The sequence below is a fragment of the Rutilus rutilus genome, assembly GCF_951802725.1.
Source record: "Rutilus rutilus genome assembly, chromosome: 2".
NCBI lineage: Eukaryota > Metazoa > Chordata > Actinopteri > Cypriniformes > Leuciscidae > Rutilus > Rutilus rutilus.
Genome location: NC_140210.1, coordinates 2556780 through 2574163, shown reverse-complemented (window position 1 = coordinate 2574163; position 17384 = coordinate 2556780). Strand labels below are relative to the sequence as shown.

General features: G+C 37.9%; 1 protein-coding gene and 1 long non-coding RNA gene across 2 annotated transcripts in view; one reads left to right on the top strand and one right to left on the bottom strand.

Moving 5' to 3' along the window:
* The window catches only part of LOC311285420 (CD48 antigen-like), a 28011-nt gene extending 20150 nt beyond the window's left edge, over positions 1 to 7861 (top strand). Inside the window, exons 7-9 of the mRNA XM_084401066.1 lie at positions 4595 to 4822; positions 4941 to 5044; positions 5250 to 7861. Of these exons, the coding sequence (XP_084257192.1) occupies positions 4595 to 4822; positions 4941 to 5014 (302 nt within the window). The 3' untranslated portion in view covers positions 5015 to 5044; positions 5250 to 7861. The remainder of the gene's footprint in view (positions 1 to 4594; positions 4823 to 4940; positions 5045 to 5249) is intronic.
* Positions 7862 to 8239: 378 nt separating this feature from the next.
* LOC311285740 lies at positions 8240 to 12384 on the bottom strand. Its single transcript, XR_014626409.1, has 3 exons — positions 12266 to 12384; positions 11891 to 12045; positions 8240 to 11662 (listed from the first exon to the last, which is right to left on the bottom strand). It is a non-coding gene; the product is annotated as an uncharacterized lncRNA (long non-coding RNA).
* Positions 12385 to 17384: the final 5000 nt, after the last annotated feature.

Here is a 17384-nt window from a genome sequence, read left to right as displayed (position 1 = left end):
TACGTTTTCAATACAGCAAAAAGAAATGCCAGAGAAATTTCCTTGATTTACATTTTTTATTAAAACTAACATCATAAAGTATGATCATTTTTTTTACTTTGAGCAATGATGGAGCTATACTTGAACTTATAAAACATAAACAGCTCCTTATAAAAAAATGAAATGTAATATTGTAGTAGTTATAAGCAAAGGTTTATTTTATTTCAGATTAACATTTGAGGGCAGCAATTTTATTCATAATATCAAAATAAAACCAACGTAACGTTACTTGAAAGCACAATGTTCCTGGTTTCCACGTCAGCGCTGTTTGATCCGTTATTAACGGAGAATGTGAATGCTTTTCACTAGATCTCGCAGTGATGTTATTACTTCTGTGGCGAATTCAAATTTCTTTACTTCTGTGGCTTTCTTTACTGGATCTCTTAGCGCTGTGTAGTAACTGTGTAGCTTGATCTAGATCGGCTCGCGCTGCATTGTTCCAAACTCTAATGGTCCGTGAAGCACAAAATAACGAGTAGCGCAGTTTTGTTCCATTTTCATTACGTTTGCCATTTGATGTTGGGCGCCAGTGTCTCTTAACGTTACATAATGCGCTTGCCGCGCGACCAGTGTTGCCAGATCTCGCGAGACAAATAAGCAACCAGGCCAGTAAAAACAAGCCCAAAACAAGCGACCCCCCCCCCCATCCCCATCCCCATCCCATACTGTCTATGCGCCTCCCCCCCCCCCCCCCCCCCCCCCCCCTGCATAGACATATTATTAATTTATAATAAATAGTTTATTAAAGGGGTCATATAATGGTACATGCACTTTTACAAGTTGATTGCACTGAAATGTCTGTTGGCAGTGCCTGTACACAACCATCCTATCATGATAAAAATCCATCCAGTGGTTTTGTTTTAATCTCCTTATATGTTTGACCATCTCTGAAATCAAGCCGTTCGATATTGTGACGTCATAATATCCAACGCCCCTCCCGCGATTGCTGAGTGACAGCCGTGTTTCAACACAAGACCCGCCCTGAGCAAGCTGTGACAGCCGTCGTCATAGTAGTCCGCCATTGTTGATATGCTGGAGCAGAATGGCGTCTAAGCGATTGTGGTGTTCTGTTCTTAGATGTAATAAGGAACACAGCAGTCATTTGGATGTTCCTAAATCCGAGCCGTTGAAGAAGCAGTGGCTGAGTTTTGTTTTTGAAGCGATATGCCCAAAGGATTGACACGGGGATTCCCTCACGGGGATTCCCCACGATCATCTGTGCTTTCATGTTTGCGCGAATCATTTCACACCAGACAGCTTTACAAACGAGAAAAAACGGATCGGTACCAACGTGTTCCTGCTGAACCTCCAGAAGATGTGAGTGTAATGTTTTATTAACCTTTATATTAGTATTTATATTAATCTTTGCGAAATTTGCAAACCTTGCTGCACGCTTCACGATGAATGCGTCTAAGGTTTACACTCAGGGTACATTACGGCATGTTTTCTATGTACGACGTTCTCGATATAATTCATAATCCCACGTTTATAATGAACAACACGTGGTTATTGTGTTAGAAACGGTGTACGCACAGAACAGAGGGGCGGGGTGAGCAAAGCTCATTATCATTTAAAGACACATGCACTGAAACGGCGTGCTGAAAACAGAGCTGTTTTTGACCAGGTAAAATTAGTGTTTTCTTACAATACTAATGAGAATTTTTAATTAAAGTATATTACAAACTTTTAATTTAGACCCTAAAGAATCATATTAGCTTGTACAAAAATGGCATTATATGACCCCTTTAATAATAAATAAACTGTGACGTAGGGACTGATTTTAAACTGTTGCTACAGATTGTCAATTTACATCCATGTGGACAGATTGGTTAACGTTAACTGTGCGCAGTTTTGCAAAACTGTAGCCTACACATGGTAACGTTACAGTTTATTTTTTTTGTTTATTTATTATGTTTCTGTGAACATACATTATTTATCTGTTCATTTATTATGTTCTGTGAACATACACAGAGCAATAATGCGGTGCATTTTGATGTCTTTGTCACAAGTTGAGCAAATTAATTCCCCAAGGTGATCGGCTGATTTAATGTATGTGTGACAAGCTACATCTACCTTTAGCACAGCTCTCGATCTGTCTTGACTCGTTGTGTTTGGAGACCGTAAATCCAATGTCCGGAAGCCTCATTGAGGAGAACGGTGCTGCATTTTTAGCGCAATTTTCCACCGGACAAATTGCGATTGTTAACTCATGATTTCTGTTCTGTCTGTGCGCACCAATCTTGCACTTCTATCTCCTCCTCAACCAGACCACCTAGAGACTTCGGGTTTTCGGCATTATGTTAAGGACGGTCTAATCTCGGGAACGCGCAAAAAAAAATCCAGGAAAAGATTTACTATCTCTTAGTGTTGTGATCCCATGAGGTGAGAAAATTGCGCTAAAACACTCACAGACTTGTTTTAAATTATTTTCGAGGTCCGCTACATACTCTGCACAGTGCTTTTGAGTCATCCCCCACGACAGGTTGAATCCATACTTTTACTCCTTTTTCTTTCTTCCGACTCGCGCGTATTTTCATTTAAACGTCACTGACGTTTTCCTAACCATAAAAAAACAGACTGCCTCTGATTGGCTAACGTTAGTACTCGTTGACATCTGAGTCAAGCCTGCTTTCTCCTGTGTGTATGGGAAAGGGGAGGGACAGAGGGAACAGGCAAGACAAACTACGTTTAACATATAGGCAATATCTGTTTGACAACTTTTTATGGAGCTGGGAACAAGCCCAAAATAAGCAACTACACTTTAGAAACAAGCCCAAAAAAACGCAACCCGCGACTACCAATATTTCTAAGCGACTTTACAGAAAAACAAGCCCAAAGTCGCGTTTTCATTTCTTCTTCGCTGCTCTAAACAGTGGTTGCTTGTGGCAACACAGGAAGTTGTGCTGTTGCCACAAGCAACCACTGTTTAGAGCAGCGAAGAAGAATTGGTCTCTGATTTGCAGCGTTAAGCAAAGCTAGCGTGCACAACTAGCTATTGTTTAATAAAATGGTATCGGATCGGTACATGGGTAGATGTACTCGCCGATACCGATGCCAGAATTTTTATTGGTATCGGCGGCATTTCCGATACTAGTATCGGAATCGGAACAACCCTATTTTTATTGGAATTTTACTATTTCATCACCATTTCCTTTAAAAAATCTATTTTGCACTAGTTACACAAAATACTTCCTCTCAGGACCTTTTGGACAAAAATGTCCCCATTGTGCATTTTTTAATCCCTGTGCCGTTTGACTATAAAATGATGCAATCTTTTTTAATAGGGTTTCATTCTGTTGGCAAGGCTTCAAAATTGACATTTTTTAAATTTTTTATCAGATGGTGCCATTTTTTCAGGTTAGGCCTATAAAGCAAATACTCGCTTTATTCCTGTTTTCTGCTTCGGCATATTATAGAAGCCAACTGGATAAATTATGCAACGATAATTGTGTGGGTTTGTTGGTATGGATGTCTAAGTGTGGTTTGTATGTGTGTAATAAAATAAAAAGTGTGTTTTTACCAGTTAAGTCAAGTTAAGTTTATGAAAAATATTTATGAACATTTTAATCAATATTTTATATAAAATATAAATAAGTATTTTGTGTAACTAGTGCAACATTTTTTTTTTTCAAATGAAATGGGGGTAAAATATATACTGAGTTTTAAAAAAATATATACTGAGTTAATAAAATAAATTATATTATATATTTTAATAAAATATATACTGAGTTTTGCTGGCATCCAATGGGGAAAGTCTGGTACTGCGTCCAAACAAAATCTTACTGAAAGCTCATTTTTTGAGATATCATCCTCAAATTTGGAACACAACTTATTTAGATTTATGGCTTTGATTTTCTAGCTGTTTTAGAGTTCAACTTGTTTCATAAAATATATATTTTATATAAATTAATATTCATAAATCATTTTCATAAACTTAAACCTATATAACTTTTTTTTGGATTTACTTATAAAAAAAAATTAACTTCAGCAACAATCTGCCAAGGGTATTCTTTAAAATGATACCAAAGTTAAGTCTGTGCTCCCAAGCTTCAACTTTTTATGACCGTTTTTTGACATGGACATTTTTGTCCTCTTTGGACCTATGAGTAACTTTTTTAAATTGATGCACAAGGGTTAACAATAATGACACAATCACATATTGCCAGGGAATTTTTATGTTGTAAATTTACCTTACAGTCTGTTATTAGTTGCTAAATGTATGTAAATGTTGTGTAACTAGAGCTAATTAACTTGTATATACCATATATGCAGTTTGTAAAGAAATATTGCAGTGCATAATGAAAAATAAACAGTCTATCAGAATAAACACTGAGCTTACAAGATGGTAGAATGAGGGTCAGAGGACTTGAAATAAAGTGGAAAAAAAGGCTTTTTATTTAGCCTTTAATATTTTTTTTTTATTTTTTTTTTGGGTAGGCATTAGGCCAATATCTTTTATAGTTTACGTGGTTAATTATTAGTAGTAATTTACTCTGTGTCATTGTACATGAAATGGACAAACTTCTTGATCTTCTTCCCCTACAACATGATGCAGTAAAACATGATGCAGTAAAACATGATGCAGTAAAACATGATGTAGAAAATCCTGATGCAGAAAACCCTGATGCAGAAAAACCTGATGCAAAAAAACCTGATGCAGAAGAACAAGATGAAGAAAAACCTGATGCAGAAAAACCTGATGCAGTAAATCCTGATGCAAAAAAACCTGATGCAGTAAAACCTGATGCAGAAGAACAAGATGAAGATTCTAATAATCCGGCTCGTAAGAAAAATGAATCTTTCACAAATATTCTAGAAATATCTAAAAAATGTATTCTCTGTGAAAGTAACCCTACCAAGCTGTCCTTGACTTTTGTTTGTTTACTGTTGTGATTTCATAGAAAAGTTGCTGAATTCAGACGAGAAAAATGATCGAGGAAAAAACAAGCAGGATGAAAATCTCACGAAATTTTAAAATGCAATGCAAGACAAGATAAATTTGCATGTAAGTTTGTGGACTGAAACAACCTTATTTCTCTCATTCAAGTGCGGTGAGCGTTCATTGCAAATTCATACTATGTCATCTTTTATTTCAGTATACATAATCTGATCAAGATCAAAATAAGTATCTTTACTTCTTAGGTCAGCGTACATTATTCCTGGTTTTGCTGCTCTAAACACAAATTCTTCTGGCTTATTTTACTTTCTAGAAGTGAACTTCACTTCTTCTGTGAAAAGCCAGAGTTTGGTGGAAACAAAACGGCAGACTGTGGATTTTTCATCTTAACGGCTTGCAAATTTTCTTTCACAAGGACAATCTTTGTTTTTCAAAAATGAGCAGTCAGATTTGTATGATAAACTTGGTTTGTTAAAAATGACTAGTTTTGATCTTTTAATGTATTCATAAATCAACCCTCAGCTTAATCGCTACATTGTGTTCACATTGCAGGGATTTTTATTTTATTTTTTAAATCTGACCATTAGACTGGATTGTCAACATTGTTGTTTGCAAATCAGTTGTATCTGTGTGTAGTTTGTGTCATTTTCAGCATTTGTGTGTTAACCTGCGTTTGAGGACATAGTCTTGGTACAGCTTTTAGCCAAATCCTTGACATTGAAGTGACTTCCAGAAGCAAGCTGGCAGGATGGTGCAAGCAATATATGGGTCAATTTGTCCCTTTTGGTCGTGTTGGAACCCACTACCCTCTTGCTTCTTGGAACTTCAAGGACACTAGTGTCCACTGGACGATCGGGAAAGGAGTGGATTTAAATGCAGTGTTGACGAGGCTTTATTAACTCAAGATGTGCTCATCTATGCCTGATCTGAGAGCAGAAGTCTAAGGGTTACGGTAGGGAGTGTTTTTACCCCATCAAACCGTACTAGATATCGGATAGCTAATCAAATTTGAATTGGTTGTGTGAACAAAATCTGATGTATTCTGTCAGTGGACAAATATCCACACAGTTGACATGAGATTTAATTCTGAATTATACTAACTCAATTACAGTATATTGACAAATCCCCAACTTGCATGGAACTGTTTGTAACTATATGTTAATATGCCTTTATTTATATAGTTTTTCTGGATGTAAATGCAGTGCCTATTGCACTTGCACCTTGTCTACATTGGGCGTGTGCATTGAAGCAAGGCATTGCAATGGCGTAAGGCTGTCAACACAACTTCAGATGTGCAAAAGAGCTCTGATATAGTTTTTTATTTTATTTTTATTATTCTTCGCTTAGGGGTAAAAGGAAGTTCAAAATATGTGAGTACCGGTATACTGTTAGCGAACATCCAACACCGTTCACACTACTGAGGGGAGCGATGTTTAGATGAATGTGTAAATATGTGCTGTGCGCTTTCTTCTCAATAACAAAATAAACTAACTAAAAAAAAATCAGAAGCCAGCTGTTGAGAAAGCATCTGTTCATAGCGATGTGGATTTGTTTGCACAAGCTCTGCAATTCATCTCTCTAGTCGAGTCACGTCACGTTTATTTAAAAAGCACTTTATACTATAGATTGCTTAAAATCCAGTAGCTGTACTGCATTAAACATGAAAAACTGTCTGTCTGTTAAAGTAGAGTTACAAGTTCATTTTCTACCATAAAGCGACTCTCTGGTGAGTTCATGTTTTTACTCTCGCGTACGTCTGACCTCGACGGACTGAAATGAATTAAATTAATGATTTATGAATACTAATGAATACATCAGTGAGACTCTGAACCAGACCTACTTAGTACGTAATGGTGACAGACCAAATATTATTTCGAAGGTGTTTACCAACCGGAGCAAGCTTTTCCAGAAAGTTCGCAATGGCAAGCCGTGTCGAACTCACCGAAACAAACTGATTTTTTTAAATTACGTCACACCGCTTCATTCTTCCTTTTCACTTTGCGGCGAAATAGACGTGGCGATTGCAAACGTGAACGTCCCTCTATCGGGAAGGCCATAGTGAATGGACCGAATTGTGAAGGGTGAATGCTTAATCTAACTCGCCCTGGGTTCTATGCGACACGTGTCCAGTGTAGACTTGGTGTACGTGTAAAATAAAGCGTGGATTCTATTTACACTGAGTGCAAATAGGTGTATATAATGTTTGTACCAAGTACAGTAGCAACAAATAGTACTTAGTGATAGCAATTGTAATCACAAAGTGTAAATAGTAGTAATACACTGTTTGTACTAAAGGTAAATTGAGCAGTGGTGGGCGGAGCTAGTTAAAAATAGCTTTTGTTTTTGCACTCAGTGTAAATAGACAATGCCTTAATTAAATATAGATGTCATGAAATGGCTGGGGAAACAGCTCTGATAGAAAATATGGCATAAATGATGTGCAAAACCTTGCTGATTACTTTATTGGTTTGAAAGCATTCTTTCTGATCCTTCCTGATGGGCTCTGAATGCTATTCAAATGAATTCTGAACTTAAGTTTCTGCACATCTTTTTAATTGTGAGGGTTTGAGCAATGTTAAGACAATTTTTTTTTTACAAAGTGTATGTAACATGTAAATGTCGTTTTAGGTCAGTTACTGTATAGCTTTTGCTACTATAAAACATCCCAGTGTAAACAAAATGCTTCTTTTTTCTTAGTTAGAATGTGTGTCTAGGTCTTCTAGAACATTTAAAAGCATGATTTAAGAATTATGATTCACATTTTCCCATTTCAAGGCCTCAGCTTTTTTGAGCCAAGTTGGAAACTCCCATATCTCTTGGACTTTTGTCTTCATGTTGTTGGTGTGGTTGTGATTCAGGCATCGCTCACTCATGATATTATAGTTTCTTTTTTGGTTTGTTAAATAAATTCTTATATTGTATATGGTCTCTGCTTTATATAAAACTTTTCTTTATTATATCACTATTTTGTATCTATTATTTTATTCACAATAATTTAAAGTGTAAAATATTATTTCTTCTGCTTTTGTTATCTTGCATGTATTGTGTTTTGAATATAGATAATTCCGCTGGAACCCTTTTCATGTCAGAATCTGAAAGTGCCCCAATAACTGATTGCATTGACATTGAGGAAACACGTCTTTCTGCCGTAGGAGAGAGTTTAGTCCTCCTCTTTGTGGTTTATGGGATGCGTTTGGTATGTTTTAAGATACACTGGTATTTGAATGTATAACAATTTCATACTTTATCCCTAAAACGGCATGAATGAACAATCTTATGTTTCTGTGTGTTCCTTTCTTCAAAAAAGGAACTGCAGAGAAACACTAACCCGACAACTGTTGCTAAAGGGATTAAAAAAAGAATTAAGGAAGTTCTCGGGTCAATCTCCTGAAAACTGACTCGGTTATAAAAAAATAGCTTTTGGCACTATTTTAAATTAAATTTTGCTTGTGTATAAATTCCCATTCATCCTGGTCAAAATCTAATAATATTCAATCATTGCAAGGGGATTTTGAGTGGAATTAAATGTCTTGTAATGAGCCTGTTGCATTGACCAACTATGTATTACGTTTGAATAAATGTGCCATTTAAGGAATGGTGACAAAAGAAATTCATAGTTGCATGTTTCATTGCTGTTATTTTTTTTTCTAAAATCTGTTATTTACTCACCCTGATGTCGTTCCAATCCTGTATTACTTTGCTTATGTGGAACACAAATAAATATATTTTATTTTCATACAGTGAAAGTTAGTGTGGTCCAGTGTTGTTTGGACCCTGGCATTCTTCGTACAGCTTTGAAACAACATGAGGGTGAGCAAATGATGACAGAATGTACATTTTTACAATAAGAAAAGTTGCTTTTTATGTGAAGCCTCACAAAACAAAGCTTTATGATGTCAGCATTTCTTTTTATGATAATGATTTAGCATAATGAAATGATGTCAAGGTGTTAACAGCCTTTTTTTATCCGTTTCCCCAATAGAACAGAATTTGTTAGAACAAGTTGTTTTCAAGTTGTTTAATGCCTCTGTTGCCTTTTTTGTGTCTGTTCGTTTCCTGCCTTTTGAGCCAAGAAATAGGCTGAACAAGAAGTGGTCTGTTGTAGAAGATTAGATGCATTGCATTGCAAAAAAGAGCATTTGCACTGTTTTGGTAGTTCGGACTTTGTACAGATAGGCTGCTTCCTAGGTATTAACAAGTAACTCGACTGATTGCTTATATTTTATGATGCATATTATTTTATACAGTACACTAAATGAAGGGACATGTGCCTCGATGACGGTTTGATTAGGCTGAAGTGAAAAGTGAATAAATCTCTGCTTAAAGTTTTTATTTTGTCATTAAAACATTCTGTAGAGATTGTAACGGCACAGTCATGAAAAAAAAAAAAAAGTTACTTTCTAGTGAAAAAATGTTTGCCAACGTAAAACTTTCCGGGTTTCTCAGAAGCAGAAGTCGTCATAGTTGCGTAAACTTATATAGCAGTGAATGAGAGACTACATTATATATTTTTTGTGTTCCCATTTGCTAATAGCAAAAGAAAAACTGCTGAATCGGGTTTTCACAACTTTCAAAAAGAGTAAAAAAAAGAAAGAAAGAAAGAGATTGATAACGGCAGTCAGAAAGAGAAAGATGTCAATTTGGCCTCCACTCCCACAGCAGCGTTAAATAGGCCTAGTTTTTTTTGTAATTTGATGCACAGGTAATATAACAAAGCATAGTGTTATGAATGTACATTAGTTTAAAAAAAAAAAAGTAAACATGAAAAACGTTGCTGGATTTATGATAAGGATGACCGTTTAAACGCGTCATCACAGTCTGAAAAAGGTCGATTTAAAGGAACACGCCGACTTTTTGGGACTTTAGCTTATTCACCGTATCCCCCAGAGTTAGATAAGTCCACACATACCCTTCTCATCTCCATGCGTGCCGTAACTCTGTCTGACGCACCCACCGCTAGCCTAGCTTAGCACAAAGACTGGAGGTATATGGCTCCGGCTAGCATACTAATCCCAATAAGTGACAAAATAATGCCAACATTTTCCTATTTACATGTTGTGATTTGTATAGTCACAGCGTGTACGAATAACAAGGTCACATGAGACACAGCCATCTTCTAACCCTATACATACTGGGAACTATATTCTCAGAAGGCGAAGCACTGATACTTGGGCGGAGTGATTAGTGCAGCACCGTTGGTACTTCCGTCAACAAAACCAACGCGACTAACTAGCTAGTAGCGAATGTGACTGGTGATCATGGCTGACTTTGAGGAATTGTCAGAGGATTTTGACTTGGCATCAAACCAAGATCCAGAACCATATCGTTTTGAGCCAGAATACACAGACGAGGAGTTACAGACTTTGGAAGATGATAGACAAGATGCCGAACAGACTGAGGTCGAGGGGAGAATCAGAACGAACGCGGACTGGTGGTGTAAATGTGGAACATGCCAACCTACAGTTGTCTTTTTTTTTTTTTTGTGACAAGATCAACTGGAAGAAACGCCCCATGCCGAGTGAACCTAATGGACAGCAAGTAAGTGATTTGTAATAATCATAATGCATAGTTCAATGCAATTGTAGTATAGCCATGCCATACAGTTTGTCTATACAGGAAATGTGCACACATGCCAACTGACATAGCCCCCGTGAAATAGCCTTTCATGATCACCTGTTTACTTGTAGCCTAGCTATTCATACAAAGTTTTCTTTGCCAACAAGTCAATACAGGTTGGTGTCCTACCGCATAGTATTGGGAGTGGGCCCTGAAGGGAGAATAAAACATCCCTCAGAGACTGGTGTCTATGTGGGATTTCAAGAGGCGGAGGAGGCAATTGAAATGTTGTAAGTAAGTATGTGCCAACACCAATCATACACTAAAGTAATTAGCCTATACTACATGTCTTTATCATACACAATTGTCGACACAATTCATAAACTGGTGATAATCAAATCTATTACAAGAATAAAAGTTGCATATTTTGTTGTGTTGGTATTACTGTATACGTTGCATAGACTATATCTGTGAATAAAGATAACTGCCCACACAGGTCCCATCCTTTGACCTCTTACAAGACAGCAGAGCTTTATTTCATCTTGAAAATATGTGAAACCTTGATTTGCTTTTTATTTATTGTAATATTTTATACTTCAAATACATTATGGCAACATCTACACTTATGTCTTTTCATTTTTATTGACAACATATGGTGTGTAGTCAGTATGAGATTGAACACCTTTTACAAGTTGTACAAACTTGGCCTACACGAGGCAGATTAGCACAGGAGAGATCAGAGAACGAGAGAAATCACAAACTGAGAAATATTGTTTTAAAATTAAATAGCTGTACAACAATAACAAAAACAATATACAACAATAATAACAAAAAAGGCACTTTGGGTAGCAGTGGTGAGAGAGTGAAAAGCAGGGTGGGTGAACATGTATTTATTTATAACCATATCATACCATTGTGAGTCTGGACCTGTGAACCTTGATGTGTGTCCGGCAATGACATCCTCCTTCCAGGGTTTTGAAACTCTGGCGATTTTAGCAGCCAAACGGGGAACTTTGAAACGGGATAAGGGGTCTTGGTATTTCCCCTTATGGATCCAGCCTTCTCTGAATGACTGCATCCATCATGTCGTTCCTGAAAGTCTGTGTTGTTTCCTGGTTGACAGGTCTGGCAATCCACTGTTTTTGGAAAACCACATGTGTCTTTGGAGGCCTGAAATGAAAACCAGCATGACTGAGGAGTTTGGTGTGTTATGATTCTGATCTGAAGGCTTTCATGCCAGTTAAACCAGCAGAAGTGCATGTTGTAAAAGATAAATATGGTCATTTATAATATTTAGCCGATAACTTACATACAGATCATTACTGACATGTGTATTGCTGAAAACTCTGAAGTATCAGGAGGATATAGTGTTCAATATAATATATTTTTAGCACTTACCAGACGCTGTTTTTGCTTGTTCTCGTTGTGTTTCGTGCTTCTCGTTATGGTCCATGACTGCCAACATTGTTGGCGCTTTTGCATTGATGCATATTCAAAGTGCAATCTTTTGGGACAGTATTTGAGAAGGGCATTATGGAAGACCTCAAGTTGTCCTGGTGAAACAGAAATACAGACGGTACAAATTAGAAAATACTGTATAAACAATACATGGAACACAGATTACAAGTCGTGTGCATGATCTGTTGAAGATTGGCTTTATGTAATGTTCGTCATTGTCTGTGGTGCAATATTTGTCACGGTTCATGAATTCACTGACTCTTTCTCGCCTCGTGTTGTTGTGTGTGTATGTGGGTGCGGTCTCTGAATCACTACCGCTGATTTACGGCGCCAGCTGCATCTGATCAGCGGCTCCTATTTCTGCTCACAGTTTTCGTCTTGTGTAGGCAGATCGTTGTGGATGTTTCCCAGTGTGTTCTTGTCTCCCGTCTGTCTTCGAGTTTCCTGTGTTGCACCTGTTTCTGGCATTCCAGTTCTCTTAACTCTGCCTTCTTCCAAGGAGGTTCTTATCTTCTGGAATGCTCTCCCCCACCCTCATCCGGAATGCAGAATCCCTGACAACTTTCAAAAGACAGCTGAAAACCCATCTCTTCTGTGAGCACTTAACCTCATAATTTTGTTTTGTTTCTTGCCTCTTCACGATGACTCGCTTAATTTAGTCCTAATTTGTAAGTCGCTTTGGACAAAAGCGTCTGCCAAATGACTAAATGTAAATGAGTCATTTAGCAGAGTCTTTGCGGCGAATCGCATTGGACATCCTTCATCCCTTCACCATCTCGAGAGACTGGGTTGTTCATCAGCGTCCCTGCGCTACCAAGAGCGATTGTTCCTGGACACTTGCACTTGCACTATCTGACTACTCACTACTTTACTGCTGACTTTATCTTTAATAAACTGCTTTTACTTGCTATTGAATCCACTATACTACCACCTAATACATTGTAAACCAGTTTCACAGAAATAGTTCCCACAGAAACTAAAATGCAAGGAGCCAATTCACTAGCTGAGAAGTGTTTGATAAACATGCCTGTGAGTTTGAACAGTGCCAGGTCTTTCAGTAGTTGTGCATTCATGACCACTCCATAAAGGGCCTTGTAGGCAGGGGAGTCTTCGGTCAACCACTTCTTCCTCCTTTGCTCGTCCGCTGGCAGCATTTATGTTCCATGCCATCTTCTTCCCAGCGATGGACCCCACAGATATGATGGAGAATTGACTTCCATCGTCTCAGCAATTCCTGACAGTAACATTAGAGCACAGGCAGAAATCTTTTCAGTATTGTCATAACATACAGGACGGAAAATAGACCCTAATAAGTAAAATAGATGTCCTAAGGTGACGTGTGCAAGCCAGCAGTGACATTCCACTGTGCATTATACCTGCTTACAATATGCACATGAGAAATAAATTAGACTTTTCCTTTGCAATATGTCACCTTGCACTTCTGGAGACTCCAGGTAGGTTGGAGCAAATGGTGGCGCTGGAGACTTAAGGGTTCCTGATGCTTTCACACTTAATTCTTCACCTTAATTCTTAATTATTTTGCAGTTACAGGGGCGGACTTTACCATTAGGCAAAGGTAGGCAATTGCCTTGGGCCCTGAGCTACCTAGGGGCCCCCAAAATGCCCTATTAACTTATGCTTACGTTTTTTTTTATTTATTTTTTTTATTATTATATATTTCTAAAACTCCATTTGCGAAAAATGGCATCAAATCATTAGTGTCGCAGACAGGAGGGGGCCCCCCTCCTCACTACATTGGACTATTCCATTATCTCACTTACTGCGCATCTGCGAAAGTGACAAGACTGTGCCAAAAAACTGACGGAGAAAAAGAAGTGATTGACAGACAGAGTGTGCAGAGTAGTAGACAGACAGAGTAAAAATGAAGTGAAGCTAGCTACCCAAGCGGTGCTGAAAAAAGGAGGAAGCGGGAGGAAAGCAAAAAGTCTGTAAAGGTGCGCGGCGCGAAAGATAAACAACACGCAGTAACAGGAGGACTGGGAAATACACAAACAGAGCAAGACGAGTCTAAACGCGAAAATTTAAAGTTTCGAAGTTACCCAAGCGGCTCAAATAAAAGAAAAAAGTGAAAAGACGCTGATAAGTATTTGGGAACGCTGCCAAAGATGACAAACTTTTTTACGGCTACTGTTGGGATACAGATCAGGAACAACAACGTCCAACGCACAGAAAAATCGTGAAGCAAAGAGGACACGGAGATCGACAGACAAAACTGAGCAGTTTACTTATGAATCATGATATTTAAAAAAAATCTCAGCTCTCAGATTCTGTCAATTCTATTACGAAATTCAAACAATAAATACCGTTTTGCCGTTTTAATGTGACGTGACAGATTCCTATAGCAGCACGTGAACTGATCATCTCTAGCTAATAGTAAATAAACACGAATTAACAATGCTGAAAGATACTGTATAACTTACCGAAATGTATATTCCTCATTCATAATATCGATCAATAAGTGTTTTTCAACCGCAGAAAGAGGTAAAACAGCTGGAGAACAATCATCACATAACATTTACCGAAAGCCGTTTAATTGGCTAGAAAAAAAGAGCTAGAGAGAGTATTTGGCTAAATATGTGTACTATATTACTTATTTTAACCTTAAATTATACCAGCTAATTTTTTTTTCTTGAGAAAAAGTAACGCCTATCTTGTGAAACGTTACCTAATATTTATCCAAATGAGTCAATATTGAATCAAATCACAAGAATTGAATCGAAATGGTGAAATTTGTCAAGCAAAAAAAAAAACAAAAAAAACATAGCTTACCAGAAATTGTAGCATGTAAACATTGTAACATGTTTCTGTTCAGGAGTAAAGAAGTGTATGCAGGGTTTAAAGGGGACGCTTTTTTCTCCTCTCTAACCTTTACTTCCCCATAGATTAGCTTTACCTGCCTATCCACCATACAGTCGGTACATATTTTTTTCGTTCTCTTTTAAAGATTGGATGGGGAGGTGCCCATAGCCTACCTACCTTCGCCTTGGGCCCCCGATTTGCTAAATCCGCCACTGTGCAGTTAACATGTGTCTTTTTTTCTCCACCTGTTTTTGTCCGACCCTGCTGACCCAATAAGTATTTTCCAATAGTCATGCCTTAAATCTCTTTTTTGACTTTTTATCTGTAAAGGAAAACGTGCCTAATAATTATGCACACCTGAATATAAAGTGTTTTTCATTTCCAGCCTTCACTTATAAATGATTATTGATCATAAACAGGATTATTTCCATTCACTGGAATGTGCCATAACCATGTGCAACATGCAAACATCACTCACATTTACTTCTGAAAATGCAAACATCTAGTTGAAGATACTGCAGTACATCAGGGGCTTCATTTATAACCGTTGCGTTGCACAAAACAGGCCCTGAAAGAGGCGTACGCCACTTCCCATGCATACGTTGTGATTGCTTAGCGCATGATAATAGCAGAACTCATGCTCTGAGCAAATATTTTCACGCAAATAATGATCAATAATGCACAATAAGGCTCTGTTTCCATTATAAATATAAAGTAATTAAAAATACTATTTGGCCAGTCTCTGTATTTCATACTATTTTATTTATTTATTCAAAAATAAGGCAAGAATAAATGATTTTTAACAATGTAATGTGACGGCAATGATACAAAATGAATTGTAGTTATTAAGATTAATGTGGTTTGGATTTGGTAAAATGTACCTGGAAAAAAAATATGATCAGAAAATCATTCTGCACGCACTGTATGATCGTGTACCTTTGGATCTCCTTTTGATGAGCTTACGCTCCACCACATGTGATTGCTCACACTCTTTACCCAAGGAGCAAGGTCCATGCAGTTCTTGCGATTGGATGCCAAAACCAATATTATTATTTTTTATCCCTGAATTAAAATAAGGAAGAGCATTATAACAACAGTGTACTTCAGGAAATGCTTGTTCTGTATGGTAATTGTGATACACAGAGAAACCCACAGACAGCACAGCAGAAGTATCAGGAGTTGTGCACAATAGCTTGCACTAACAACAATAGAATAACCTTTTCCGGTATGCCATGGATCAAACTGGTGAACTACATTTGGAAAATCCTCCCTCATTCATTATTTTCCTGATAGAGGGAAAGGTTGTGACAACCTTTACATCGATCCCTTCATCTCGGAGCTTTTCCAGTCCTTTCTTGAAACCCATTGGCTCCATGGCAACAGAACTTTTGGCCTGGGTCACCTAGAGGGAACAAGGGCTTACTTACGGGTTACTGCCTACTGTTGATTACATTTCTGATGAGACTTTTTTAGAACAATGACTGAAGTTTTGGTTCTATTATTATTAGGGTTGTCACTAAGTGACACAAGTGTTCATTGTTCAGTGTTCAACCGGTGTAAGACACAAGTGTTCATTGAATCGATTGTAAAATCGATTTTCCATGTCTAAAGACGTTTCCATTTTAAACGCCAAATATGGGCAAATCCAAGGACAACTAACAGGCATTAGGACGAACGTAAAGAGGGCGCTTGAGGACGCGCACAGGTCAGCAAATATTCCTGATGATTTATTGGCGTGAAGTTTCGTGCACAATGACAAACAGGAGTGCAACATTCTCGAAAAACAATAAGCCATAACATAAATGAAAACCATCACTGCAGGCTTCAACATGGCTGTGTTTACCATTAGAAATGTCAAACAAATTTTGCCTACGTAGGCGATTGTAGACCGTAGCCGAATCTGTATCTGTATGCATGAGACACATTATGCAGAAGTATCTGCAGAAGTTTGTCAGAGCCTGCAGTTGCTGTGTGACGCGTGTTCGCTGCGGGCGTATCGTGACGCGCTCCGAGAAAAGACTGTTAAAATCGATTACCTATTTTCGTTTTCGAAACTTGCGTTGGTTGGTTCGATCGATTGTGCAATCGATTTTCGAACGTAAAGTGACAGCCCTAATTATTATATTTATTATTGATCATTTGTGTTGCTGCTGCTGCTAACAGGTTGTTCTCCGCCATTCCACGGACAGTTGGGCATGATTCCCAATCTCCAGTGTGTCCACTATTACATTTCCATGTGACTCTGATCCTGCTGCCAGATGTTTTCACATTTTGGTTCACGTCACACAATGCAGCTCCACAAATAGTGCATGAGTTTGGACTCATTAACAAGCCACTTCCTCTCTTTCCATCCTCTACATTGTCTTGCTTGCTGTGCTTCCTATGGTAGAGGTGGAGGGGCTCGTGTCAGGGACAAAACTGGAGCGGCAGGTTCTGAGGCCATGCTGATGTTGCTGAACTGATATCCATTTCAGAATAATCAATTTGTTGTGTTTCCGGGTGATGACAAACCAACACGGAAAAGTTTAGTTTCTCACGTCACGTTTACATGTTTTTGCGGAAAGTGTTGGTCATCATTTGAAAATTGATTTTCAATATTCAATTATCTGACTGT